The sequence below is a fragment of the Stegodyphus dumicola genome, chromosome 8 (genome assembly GCF_044657685.1).
Source record: "Stegodyphus dumicola isolate Sdum_Otavi_A_Nest chromosome 8, ASM4465768v1".
In the NCBI taxonomy this organism is placed as follows: Eukaryota; Metazoa; Arthropoda; class Arachnida; order Araneae; family Eresidae; genus Stegodyphus; species Stegodyphus dumicola.
Window position 1 is genome coordinate 146092307 of NC_140775.1, and position 13078 is coordinate 146105384.

Sequence of the window (13078 nt, forward strand, 5' to 3'; positions counted from 1 at the left end):
TAATCTCGAAAACTGGCAGACTTAATCGCTTTGTCTGTAACATACAAATTTGAAATATCGCCGAAGACTTACACGGAAGCCGCTTTAACAAGAAAGAATCATAGTTTTACCTGCACTTTTTCGTAACATTTTACAATGGGCTTTATTTTATATTATTAGCTTAATAAATTTGTATTTTGAAATTTCTAATTCCACTTTTAGTGTGAATTTAAACAATAAGTCGATTGTGAAATTTCTGACCTGGTGTATTAAGTACGCTGTCTTCTGCACAAAAATATAATTCTCTTTAGAGCCCATGCCCAAGTGTGTCCCAAATGGTATTAAGAAAAATGCTGCTAAAATATAGTACGAAGCATGCTTGGATACCTTCTAAACATTTGATAAATTTGTCAAGACTACTAAAACCAGCATCGCACAAATTTTCGTTTTCAAAACAAGAAATATTCAAAGCTTAATAACTTCCAGTTAAAAAAAAAATAATATTATGGATTGTTTCCTTAAAAACAAAACTTTCATTAAAGCATTAAAAACTAACGGCAAAATTTTTTAGACTTACAAATATAAATCTTTTCTATAGATTTTCTCTGTTTTTCTCTAATACTTTTCAAATTAATTTTAAATAGTTAAATTTTCAGATTGAATATTTTAAAGTTTTTTTTATTAATTAAATGATCTAGTTATTTTTTAAGACGTTTTCTCCAAATCAAAGCAAATCGTTTCCTTTGGCTGAAGTGCATTTTCTGTGGTTGAATTGTTAGAAGAAAACGTTATATGATATTCGCGGATATAATGCTGTATACTACTGTGGGAAATCATATCATTCGTAACTTCCAATTATAACTTGTTTTTCCATTTTAAGAATATGCATTCTAAAATCCATATCTCTGGTAAATGATCTTAATTTTTAGTTACAATTGACACATATTTAAAAAATAAATTCGTAAATTTTAATAGTAAATAGATGAAGGAGATTTTAGTGTAACGCAAACAAGCAAAATTTATAGCTGACTGCATTTTTCTAGAGCTTAGCACAACTTTTATCGGATTATATTAGATCTTTCGGATTATATAAGATCGGTCCTGTTATGTTGGTAAACAGTGTAGAACTATCGTGCTTGATGCGAAAGTTACAGAGCTTGGTCAAAAAGAGAGATGGAACTAGGAACAAATTTTTCTACGCCGCCGGCAGAAATAGTGTAAGCTGCATCATTAATGAGTTTGCTTGCTTCTGTGTTGGCATGGTGGTAGGTTAGCTGCCATAGTCCTGGGCTAAGTTTGAATTCCAAGAAAAGGCATGTGTGTTTTTTAAATGTGTTTGTGGGATGAGGGCACTTAAAACTCTTCAGAGCCTAAAGTCATCTCGAGAGGTTGAGGGAAAGGCAAGATGAATGGGAGGCCGCTGTCGTCTTCAAAACTGTGTGAAAGCTATGTAAATTCGTACTGTCACCTAAAGATATCCAAAGTCTAAGCCAACAACAAGTGCAACCCTTGCTTTTTGGCCAGATAAAATTCGTGGACTTGATTTGATGCTACTATAGGACAAATGAGATTAGTCTCAAGAATGAGATTATTATGCTTATTAAATACTGAAATAGTGATGCTGAAAAGTAAGTTTTTATCTTTGTAAACCTGTTACTAAAATCAAGTTCTCAGTTACAAAAATCCGAATACCAGATTTCCGTTCACGAGACATTTAAAAAATTCTTTATGAATGTTGTTTTGCATATACAGAACAAACCCGCAGATCTTTAAAATTAAAGATCAGCTGGAACAATTGGTATATTAAACAGAAAAAAATTTTAGTAACGGCAATGCTTTTGTGAAATTGTTTTAATTTATTTACCAGTTAACCGATACTGAAGACCACAATTAATTTTCATATCATATAATTGTTTCAGATTAATAAGATATAGCCCCTTTGTGGCATAGTTTTAACCTTTCAAATCTGTCTTGAGTATACTAATTACTAAATTGCCAGCTTTTTAAGAAAATGAAAAGTTTCGTCTTGCAGCTCAACACGGAATCTTAATCTTTTGGACAGTATCTGAAATCTGTAGTGAATAGTTGCCATGGAGAGAATCGGATTATAATACCGTACTTAATACCAATCCTAGCTTTCCCCCTCGCTCTCGCCATTAATACGATCAGCTGGGGAAGATCACACAATTGTTAGCATATTTCCAATCCGTTGGAAGTTAACATGCTGTTTCTGATTGAATCTCACACTGGCTGAGTTTGAAGCGTTAACGATTTTCTCCTTTCGCAATTTTCTGCTCTGTCTTAATGCAAATGTATTCTGTCGTGACCAAATTCCAAAGTTATCTATTTGTCTCTGAATACTGCACAAAGCGCAGCTTTTATGAAGTTTGAAACTCTGAGAATTAATTTCAATATCAGTTATTTCTGCGAAAACTCAAACTCGAGTATTTGGCGACGAGTAGTCTTTTCATTGAATGCATGTTGTTATCATCGAATTTTAGTGCTTTGAAATCAAAGAGAAAATTGGAAAGATCAAATCAAGAAACTAAGATTTATAATTATTTCTTTCTTCATAGGTAGTCTGACTTGCCACAGACAGATAAACTGTTAACAGAGATGTTTACGAAAACAGGCATATCTGAATGAGAATAGTTGTAGTAGCGAGAATAGTTAGAAAGTCAAGTAGTATCGAATTAAAAGCATAAAAATTTTAAGTAAAACTAAACTAATTGGGGTTAAGGCTTATCCAGATAATCGGATTTCCTAATGCGTATTTAATCTGTTGTAAATGCAGCTGGAGAAATTGGTTTCCATTGTTATTTTTTATATTAACAAAATTTCACATACCAAAGAAAATAAAATTTTTATTTCGGTAATCACATAATTCATACCTTTTGCAGATGAAAGCTAATAATTTTTGCAAATGAAATAAAATCAAAAATCTCCAGTTAAATTTTGCTTATATCCAATAAGGCCTATGTATATGATACACAGATAATATATGTACGGTTACCTAATTAAGGACACATGAAGCACGAAATAAGAATAAACTGAACTTATTTATTTATGAATTTACTAAGATGATAAATGATGAAATTGAATGTTACTGCTGGTAACTCTACAACTAAGGTTAGTCCTTTCATAGTTCATGACATAGTTTCATGCAATCCTTGCAGTCCATCTCTGGCAGAAATTTCAGATATTACAAACGAATTGTCAATTTGTCCGGAAGACCACCATTCCTGCAAAACTCCTGGAGTATCGTCTGGTTAGATCATCAGCTTTGCTTACGGGGAACGCCTCTGTTCCCGTCGTCTTCACTGCTCTATGCTGGCGGCCGATCACCTGTTCGATGACTCACCGTCGGTCGTCGATGAATATATTTCCCACATATATTTTAAAGGTGGTATGATTATAGAAAAGAAGCATTTACAACTGCTAATAGAGTAAACAAAGAACAGTAGTTATGTAATTTTTGTACGAGTTTCATTTATAACTCTGTGTTTGTTAAACATTTCAAGCCAATTCATATGTTTTACGCTTCACCTGACTTATACTTTCTTCGGCCCCATATAAGTAAATAATTATACAAAATAACTTATAATTTAACAATTATGCTTAAAATTAAGCAATGAAAGGGTTATGACACAGAATCAGATAAAAATATAAAAAAACAGTAATAATTACAGCATTAATAAGAAGACTGAGTCTGGTAGTTTGTCCTCATTTGATTCTTTGTTTGCTTAACTGAGAGCGAATACTTTAATTCTTTATTTATCCAGTGAAAAATGCAAAGCGATATCTTAAATAGTTATTTCTTTTATTAAAAGAGAAGTGTAAGTCTCTATATCATAGCAAGCTTTTTCCTTTACCAATTACTATTATTATTTTAAACATATGATTTTGTGCTATGTCTTCACGGCCATTACGGTAAAAAGTTATATATCTTCATTTCCCACCGGGGTAATTCTTAAACTAATGGGGCTGTCGTAACCATTTATCTTAAAACAGTTTCAGAAATCGTACTGGAATCTGAATACGCAGATTATCGATTCCCCATTCCCTTGACAGTACATCATAGCAACTATTACATTATCTTTTATATACAATTTTCACCGTATAAGTTGTTATATTATGTATAATAACTTAAATATTATTTGTAGTATATGAGAGGTTGGGAGTAGTTTACATACAAAGTATATACGTAAATAATTTCATTCATAGTCTTTTGGTTATAAACTGTTTTATGATTATATCGCAGAGAATTATAGAACCAGTTACCGTTGTAAGATATGGAAATGCTACATTAAATAAATTTAAATTTTATTAATCAACTTGATCAATACGTAGTAGTTATAACTTGTAGAGTAAGCAAAAATAAATTACAATTTAAAGACAATCGCTGAGCAGATACTTCGGTTTTTCTAGAAAGTTTGAAAATTTTGTAGAAACTCCGTTTCCCAAAATTTAGTTATTTCTTTGACTAAATAATAACTGTAGTTATTCTTCTTATGTTATGTTCTGTGTTTTTTTAATACTTTTCTCAACTTGTTTCCTTTAAAATGTAATCTGTTAAAAAAAATTATGTGGAATTTTTAAGCATTTAATACAGCCGCTGTGTATTTTTTTTTTTTTTTTTTTTTACGGCTTTTAAATTTCACAGACAGGAAAACGTGAAGTTTCTTTCCACCTGCGCAATTGTTGTCAAGCAGCTTTTTACGAAGAAAAGCGTAACTCTTCTGTGTGCCACATTCAATACTTAGGAACTGTTTACCGTTCCAGAAAATGGAATTTCACTTTAAAAAGCAGCATTTTGAAAACATTTTGAGACATTCAGGAAAACCTAACGATATAACTAAAGATTATTCTAATTGAAGGCATTTAAAACTAAGGGAATGTGACTACAGATGTACACTTAAGCTCCGTTCAGATTGGTGGTATAAATGTCATAACTTCTTTAAGCTGAGCTTCGTTGCTAGGTAACCTGACCTTGCTACGTCATAATAACTAGTTTAGGGGTTTTGACATAAAGTTCGAGGTTTTCAACTGTACCCCGGCTTGGCTAAGAGTCGAACCAATCAGAGCGAACGCGTGGAAACTTATGAGCAGGAAAACAGAGTGAGAAAGCTGTAGAAACATCCACGCATGCTCAATTTTAACTTCGTTTATTTGTTACGGCTTAGACTCTGTCTAGCAGGTGTGAACGGAACTTCCGCATTTTATGCCTTATAACTATGCCGCTATGACATTTATACCACCGTCTGAACGGAATCTTATGGACGATATGCGTGTCGAAAGTTAAAAGACGTATTCCTTGTAATTTCCTTTTACGAATTTAGTCTTGAAACTTGTGGCTGTGTGGAGTGCAAGCATCTGAACATATGTTAATCACTGCTAAATGGTATCCAAAATGCTAGCGATCAGTTTCAACTGATTCTGGTCACGAATATAGCTGTGAAAATTGATATTTTTAGTCATTCATGGGCATTAAAATAATTACCTCGAATTTCTTGAAAGTTAGCCATAGTTTTCTTACTTATGAATGAGCATTTATTGTCAACGAAAGATTAAATCTGAAGTTCTTTCATTTCATCGAAATTGCATCAGATTATGTAAATTCTCAGACATCATAATCCTTTTGAACTCATAACTCTTAACGATACTTTTTTAGCAATTCCAAATATGTTCCTAAAGACATGAACGTAAGAAAAGTGGCGAGTGTAAAGATATTTGAAATATTCTATGTGGGAGATGTTTTGAAAGGAAAACTGAGGGAAACGCATTTAAGGAAATGAAGCTATACAAACGGCACTACAGTAAATACCGAAAGAAGTTATAATAAATATGAAGGAAAAAACAAAAGAAAGGAAATTTATTGAAAACAGGATCTTATCATACTAAACCATCATGCAAATAACGTAATATGAATATTCTAATGTAGATTTTTTTTTAAACTGTTATTCTTAAGTATTGATAGATAAGCTGTATAGAAACACCGACACCATTTTAAATCATCCAATAAAGGTTTTCACAAAGCACTATTTTTATCTATAAATCATATTGTTACTAGTAATAATAGATTTTCTCATTCCTTGTAAAATTGCTTTATTATGTTGTTAGCAAGGTAATACCACGTATATTAAAGTAGCTAGCTTTTTAAGAATACAGGAATAATCAGATACCTCAAGTATGAAAAATTGATTCATATCTTCAGGTTGTTTTGAAACTTTTAATTATGTATGTGTGTGTATGAAGAAAGAGAAAAATTTTGTGCATGAATATTTATGTCACCGCATGTTTAGTTTTATTATTTTTGAGTGAAATTTAAATAATATTTTTTTTCTCTTCTGCAGTTCGGTTACATGACAGTATACAAGAGGAAGGATACCATTACTTAATATTTGATCTGTAAGTAAAATTTTTATTTTGTTCTCCTTCGTCATGTCAGTTATAGTAAACATGATTACTAATATTCACTTGTATCCTTCAGTAAAAATTAGTTTCCAAAGCTTGCACTCGCTTCTGACAGTTAGCGGGGATGGAATGGTGAAATTAAAACTTCATTTTATAAACTGCATATAACTGCTCTTCATTTTATAATAGCATCAGAAAATTTTTAATAAATTGGAAAATAAAGAACCAATTTATGGGACTGAACAGAATAGAACAGACTGAGGTTTCTGATATTTTAGGCGAAAAGAAACGTTACTTGAATTAAAGTACAAGTGTAATGAGGGGTGTAAATGCGTTGGTGTTAGTGCGTAATATCAGGCTAGGAAAATATCCATCGCGGGCGGCAAAAGTGCTTTGTATGCCGTTCACTAATGACGGTATTTTTACACTCTATGTTAAAAACGTTCGTTAAGTGCTGCAGTTGGAAAATGTATGTGAATTGGTGCATAGCATCTTTTAGTATTCGAATTAGCAATGAATTTTCTTTCTGTGCACTATATTAAAAAAAAAAATACGTATGTTTTTCGAAAATTGCATTATTAAAAAAGTACTTCAAGATTGCAAATATCATCTCTCTTTAATTAAGACACAATAACACGCCGAGTAAATACTAATTCAGAAGTCAAACAACAAAAATCAGCGTTAATTTACAAAATTTTCACAGGACTAGTTTCGATGGTTTTACCGAACCATCATCTTCAGCTGCAAAACCCCAAATGAACAAGATAGGAAATAATGTTTAGATAAGATAAGAAAGCCTGTACAAGAATAAGCAAGTGGCGCCATCTGTTGGCGAAACCAGAACTAAAACATAATTTCTCTAAAAGCCGAAGGCAAATTTGGATTGGAATTAGGATCGTTAACTAGAACAGAAAGATTTTTATGAATGTGAAATGCCTCTAGAAAATCCAGTTCTCCAATGGAAGATGTTTTTTGAATAATTTTGGCAGCAGAAAAATTGAAAGTGTGATTTTCGGACCAACAATGTTGAGCAACAGAAGACTTCTGTGTTTCCTTTTTTCTAACATATGCCTCATGTTGTTTGACGCGAAATTTTAAGGCTCTCTTAGTTTGGCCAATGTAAATTAAACCGCACTGGCAAGGAATCCTATAAATACCCCAGGAATTCATATCCGGAATGGGGTCCTTGAGTATAGAAGTTGGAATTTTATTGATGGGAGAGTAAACAACCCGAAAGTTAAATTTCTGCAAAATATGTGCAACTTTATAGCTAATTGATGGAAAGAAGGGAATGACAACAGAATTTTTATAATCTCCTAAAATAAGAGTGTGGCTTTTAGTGTGTTGAGATGAGAATTTTTTAACTGCTTGATTAGTAATGTTGGGTGAAAAGCCCCTGTCAATAGCTATTGCTTTTAAATAATTTAGTTCTTCATCAAGGGTTAGTTTGGAGGAGCAAACTTGAAGAGCACGGAAAACATAGGAATAAAATGAAGCTAACTTTTGTTTAGTCGGATGACATGATTTAAAGTGTGGTGGAAGGCAAACCGATGAAGGTTTACGGTAAACTGTAGTACTGAAGTTGGATGTGTTGCGTGTGACCAGAATGTCGAGAAACGGAAGAGAATTACAAGTCAAAAGTGAACTGAATAGCAGGATCAATAGAATTCATTGTTGAAAGAACTCTATTTAAATCATCTTTATTACCTTCAAACAGGGTAAAAGTATCGTCTACGTAGCGGAACCATGCCGGGAAGTTTAAAGTTTCAAACAATTTTGATTCATAATAATGCATGTAGATATCAGCCAGGATGGGACTGAGGGGGCTTCCCATGGCTAATCCCTCAGTTTGCTTGTAATATTTATTTTGGAAAACAAAATGTGTTTGTTTCAAACAGAGTTGAGTGAGAGAAATTAGCTCATCAATTTCGATGCAAGAGAAATGAAATTCGCGAAGTCTGGTTTCTAGACATCTTAATGCACCCTCCACTGGGACATTGGTGAATAATGATTTTACATCAAAAGAAACCATGAGTAAATTACGAGGAGAAATGTTTTTAACCTTTTTTACAAACTCTATTGAATTTTTTATGGTGTAAATGTTATTGTCTAATAGAGTGGAAAATCTAGAAACTAAATATTTAGCTAATGGATACGAGGCAGTACCTAAATTTGATACAATAGGGCGGAAAGGAATACCACTTTTATGAATTTTGGGAAGAGCATATAATCTGGCACAATTCGCAACAGATGGGATAAGCGAATGTTTTAAGTTGCTTGAAATGATTTGCGAAGATTTGATCGCAGTTTTTATTTTGGATAAGTCCGAAGGTGAAGGATCTTTAGGGATCGGATTATATGGTCCTTCGTTTAAGAGTTTAGTGACACCATCGATGTAAGTGCTCTTATCCATGATGACTATCTGGCCACCTTTGTCAGCCTTTGAAATGACAATATCCGGGTTAGAATGAATCTCGCGCATTGTAGCTCTTTCTCTCGCAGTTAGATTTGGTTTCAAAGGTTTATTATTGAATTTCACATTATGAGCGATAAGATGCCTAATCATTTCTTTCTGTGAATCTGAAACTTTACTGAACTTGAAAGCTTTTTCGATAGGAGCCAAAATCTTTGGAATCGAGGGTTTACAGGTTTGTGAGAAGTTAAAATTATATTTTAGAATTCTCTCTTGTTCTTCTGAAAGACTAACATTAGAAATATTAACTATTGGCTTGATGTTTACAATGGGAAGATTTTTTGAACTACTTGAACTGGAAGACTGTAAAAGAAGTTTTTCGAATTTAACTGCTAGGGTGTTTTTATGACGGTTAACTGCATTCTCCGTTCTAGACGAAGACTTTTGTTCAAGGGCAGTGAATTTTGGATATGTTTTAGCGAGTTCCAGATGAAGCTTATAGAGTTCATGTTCAATTTTGGACAATTGTTGACGTGTATCCCTTATCACGGACCGAAGTAAGGCAAGTTTGCAATTTAACAGAATTCTTGAAACGCGACTCGAAGGTTTTTGATTAGATTTGATTTGAATAAAATTGGGGATCAATTTTTTACATTTACATTTAAGTAAAAAGTCAAGATGATTCAGGAATTTTTGCCGTTTCAGGCGTAATTTAGTGAAACGATTAACGGATAAAGGCATGATAAACAATGCAGAAAATCAAACTAAATTAACTGAGCAATAATAAAGCAAAAAATCAAACTAAATTAACTGAGCAATAATAAAGTACACACAAAATAGCAGAAAAATCCCTCACTGAAATGAATAGAAAACAAAATGTTTGTAAGCAAAATGCATGAAATCAGACAAGCAAAGCACAATATCCAAATGTACAAAACATAAACATAACTTGAAAATTGCAAAAATGTACTCACCGAAACTCCTACAATCACAAAATGGCGGCCACACCACGTGCAAAAAAGAAAGCAAAATGTAAGCCTGTTTGGGGCTTCTATAATTAAGACACAATAACACGCCGAGTAAATACTAATTCAGAAGTCAAACAACAAAAATCAGCGTTAATTTACAAAATTTTCACAGGACTAGTTTCGATGGTTTTACCGAACCATCATCTTCAGCTGCAAAACCGCAAATGAACAAGATAGGAAATAATGTTTAGATAAGATAAGAAAGCCTGTACAAGAATAAGCAAGTGGCGCCATCTGTTGGCGAAACCAGAACTAAAACATAATTTCTCTAAAAGCCGAAGGCAAATTTGGATTGGAATTAGGATCGTTAACTAGAACAGAAAGATTTTTATGAATGTGAAATGCCTCTAGAAAATCCAGTTCTCCAATGGAAGATGTTTTTTGAATAATTTTGGCAGCAGAAAAATTGAAAGTGTGATTTTCGGACCAACAATGTTGAGCAACAGAAGACTTCTGTGTTTCCTTTTTTCTAACATATGCCTCATGTTGTTTGACGCGAAATTTTAAGGCTCTCTTAGTTTGGCCAATGTAAATTAAACCGCACTGGCAAGGAATCCTATAAATACCCCAGGAATTCATATCCGGAATGGGGTCCTTGAGTATAGAAGTTGGAATTTTATTGATGGGAGAGTAAACAACCCGAAAGTTAAATTTCTGCAAAATATGTGCAACTTTATAGCTAATTGATGGAAAGAAGGGTATGACAACAGAATTTTTATAATCTCCTAAAATAAGAGTGTGGCTTTTAGTGTGTTGAGATGAGAATTTTTTAACTGCTTGATTAGTAATGTTGGGTGAAAAGCCCCTGTCAATAGCTATTGCTTTTAAATAATTTAGTTCTTCATCAAGGGCTAGTTTGGAGGAGCAAACTTGAAGAGCACGGAAAACATAGGAATAAAATGAAGCTAACTTTTGTTTAGTCGGATGACATGGTTTAAAGTGTGGTGGAAGGCAAACCGATGAAGGTTTACGGTAAACTGTAGTACTGAAGTTGGATGTGTTGCGTGTGACCAGAATGTCGAGAAACGGAAGAGAATTACAAGTCAAAAGTGAACTGAATAGCAGGATCAATAGAATTCATTGTTGAAAGAACTCTATTTAAATCATCTTTATTACCTTCAAACAGGGTAAAAGTATCGTCTACGTAGCGGAACCATGCCGGGAAGTTTAAAGTTTCAAACAATTTTGATTCATAATAATGCATGTAGATATCAGCCAGGATGGGACTGAGGGGGCTTCCCATGGCTAATCCCTCAGTTTGCTTGTAATATTTATTCTCATCTCAACACACTAAAAGCCACACTCTTATTTTAGGAGATTATAAAAATTCTGTTGTCATTCCCTTCTTTCCATCAATTATCTATAAAGTTGCACATATTTTGCAGAAATTTAACTTTCGGGTTGTTTACTCTCCCATCAATAAAATTCCAACTTCTATACTCAAGGACCCCATTCCGGATATGAATTCCTGGGGTATTTATAGGATTCCTTGCCAGTGCGGTTTAATTTACATTGGCCAAACTAAAAGAGCCTTAAAATTTCGCGTCAAACAACATGAGGCATATGTTAGAAAAAAGGAAACACAGAAGTCTTCTGTTGCTCAACATTGTTGGTCCGAAAATCACACTTTCAATTTTTCTGCTGCCAAAATTATTCAAAAAACATCTTCCATTGGAGAACTGGATTTTCTAGAGGCATTTCACATTCATAAAAATCTTTCTGTTCTAGTTAACGATCCTAATTCCAATCCAAATTTGCCTTCGGCTTTTAGAGAAATTATGTTTTAGTTCTGGTTTCGCCAACAGATGGCGCCACTTGCTTATTCTTGTACAGGCTTTCTTATCTTATCTAAACATTATTTTCTATCTTGTTCATTTGCGGTTTTGCAGCTGAAGATGATGGTTCGGTAAAACCATCGAAACTAGTCCTGTGAAAATTTTGTAAATTAACGCTGATTTTTGTTGTTTGACTTCTGAATTAGTATCATCTCTCTTATCCGATAAACAATTAAATAAAGCTAACGCTCTTTTTTTAATATTAAAAATGCGTTTTATTTATGCAAACCATTGTGCCACGTTGTCGCGCAGTAGGGCGTTCCACAGTTACTGCCGGATTAGATCTGTCTCCACGTCGACGCCACACACGTATGCGGCGACTGTCACTAGATAAACAGAAGCGTGAGTCATCTGAGAACACGACGTTTCTCCATTCTGTCATCCACATCGCTCCAGCCCAGCACAAGTCTAAACGTTGCCGTCTATGCTGTGTGGTCAATGGCAGTCTTCTAAACGGACGCCGTGAGAGCAGGCCACGTTCAACCAATCGACGGGAAATGGTTCTGGTCGCCAAGGAACATCCAGGGTATCTTGCACATGCTGCAGAATCGCGGTACAAGTGACTTGCGGGATCGCCACAGCTTGTCGGCGGATGCGTCGATCCACGCGTGCTGATGTCACTCTGGCTGCACCTGCACTCCTCCTTCTTCCCACATTTCCTTGTTCCAACCATGTTCGCCATAGCCGATGCACCGTGCTCGCATCCATGTGGGTATGAGCTGCGATTAGACGTAAGGACCAACCCGCCCTTCTCAGTCCGATCACCATACCCCTCGTAAAATTGTCTATCTGCTGGAAGTGCCTTCGTTCACTTCGTTCACGGTGGCTTGGCATTCTCTCCTATTACACGTATCCTCCGGAACAAAAAAACAACTTTCTTCGATAATTCGTCTGGCAGAAATAACGACACGAATATTGCCCATTCTGCACGTTCCTTCCCTTATATCTTACTTCACGTGCGTCGGAGAGCTGCGCATTTTACATCATTCGCGTAACTCAGTGACGTGCGTCTTCTCTAAAATTTCTGACCACTCCTTCTTGGTGTTGCATTTTCAATGTCGAGCAGTGTATAATTAATGAGTTGGGAAGGTCAACCTGGCTAGGTTGGCTTCGTAGTAAATGCTGTCCGAAACACTCTGCTAAATTAATTCCTTTTCCCATTCTAGTCTTTGACAGCTGTTATGTATTAATCGTTTTATTTTTTTTAAGCTTAAGTTGTTTTGCTATTTTCAGTTTTGATTTGTATTGAAGTTCTAATTTTGTTGGGGGGGAGTGTTTTAAAGTTGGTTGTAAGTTTAAGTTGTAACTTTTGTAAAATTTAATTTTTGGTTAGGTTTCTTTAAAAGTTCTGAGTTGAAGTTGGTTAATTTTAATTTGAGTTTAGGGACTTAAGATTTTTGGTTTTTTGT

At 34.2% G+C, this 13078-nt stretch overlaps 1 protein-coding gene across 6 annotated transcripts in view; it reads left to right on the forward strand.

Moving 5' to 3' along the window:
- Positions 1–13078, forward strand: part of LOC118185738 (calcium/calmodulin-dependent protein kinase type II alpha chain) — a 525081-nt gene that overhangs the window by 399038 nt on the left and 112965 nt on the right. For all 6 annotated transcript variants that reach the window (XM_085822541.1, XM_085822542.1, XM_085822545.1 and 3 more), the window contains exon 4: positions 6333–6387. In XM_085822541.1, the coding sequence (XP_085678667.1) occupies positions 6333–6387 (55 nt within the window). The remainder of the gene's footprint in view (positions 1–6332; positions 6388–13078) is intronic.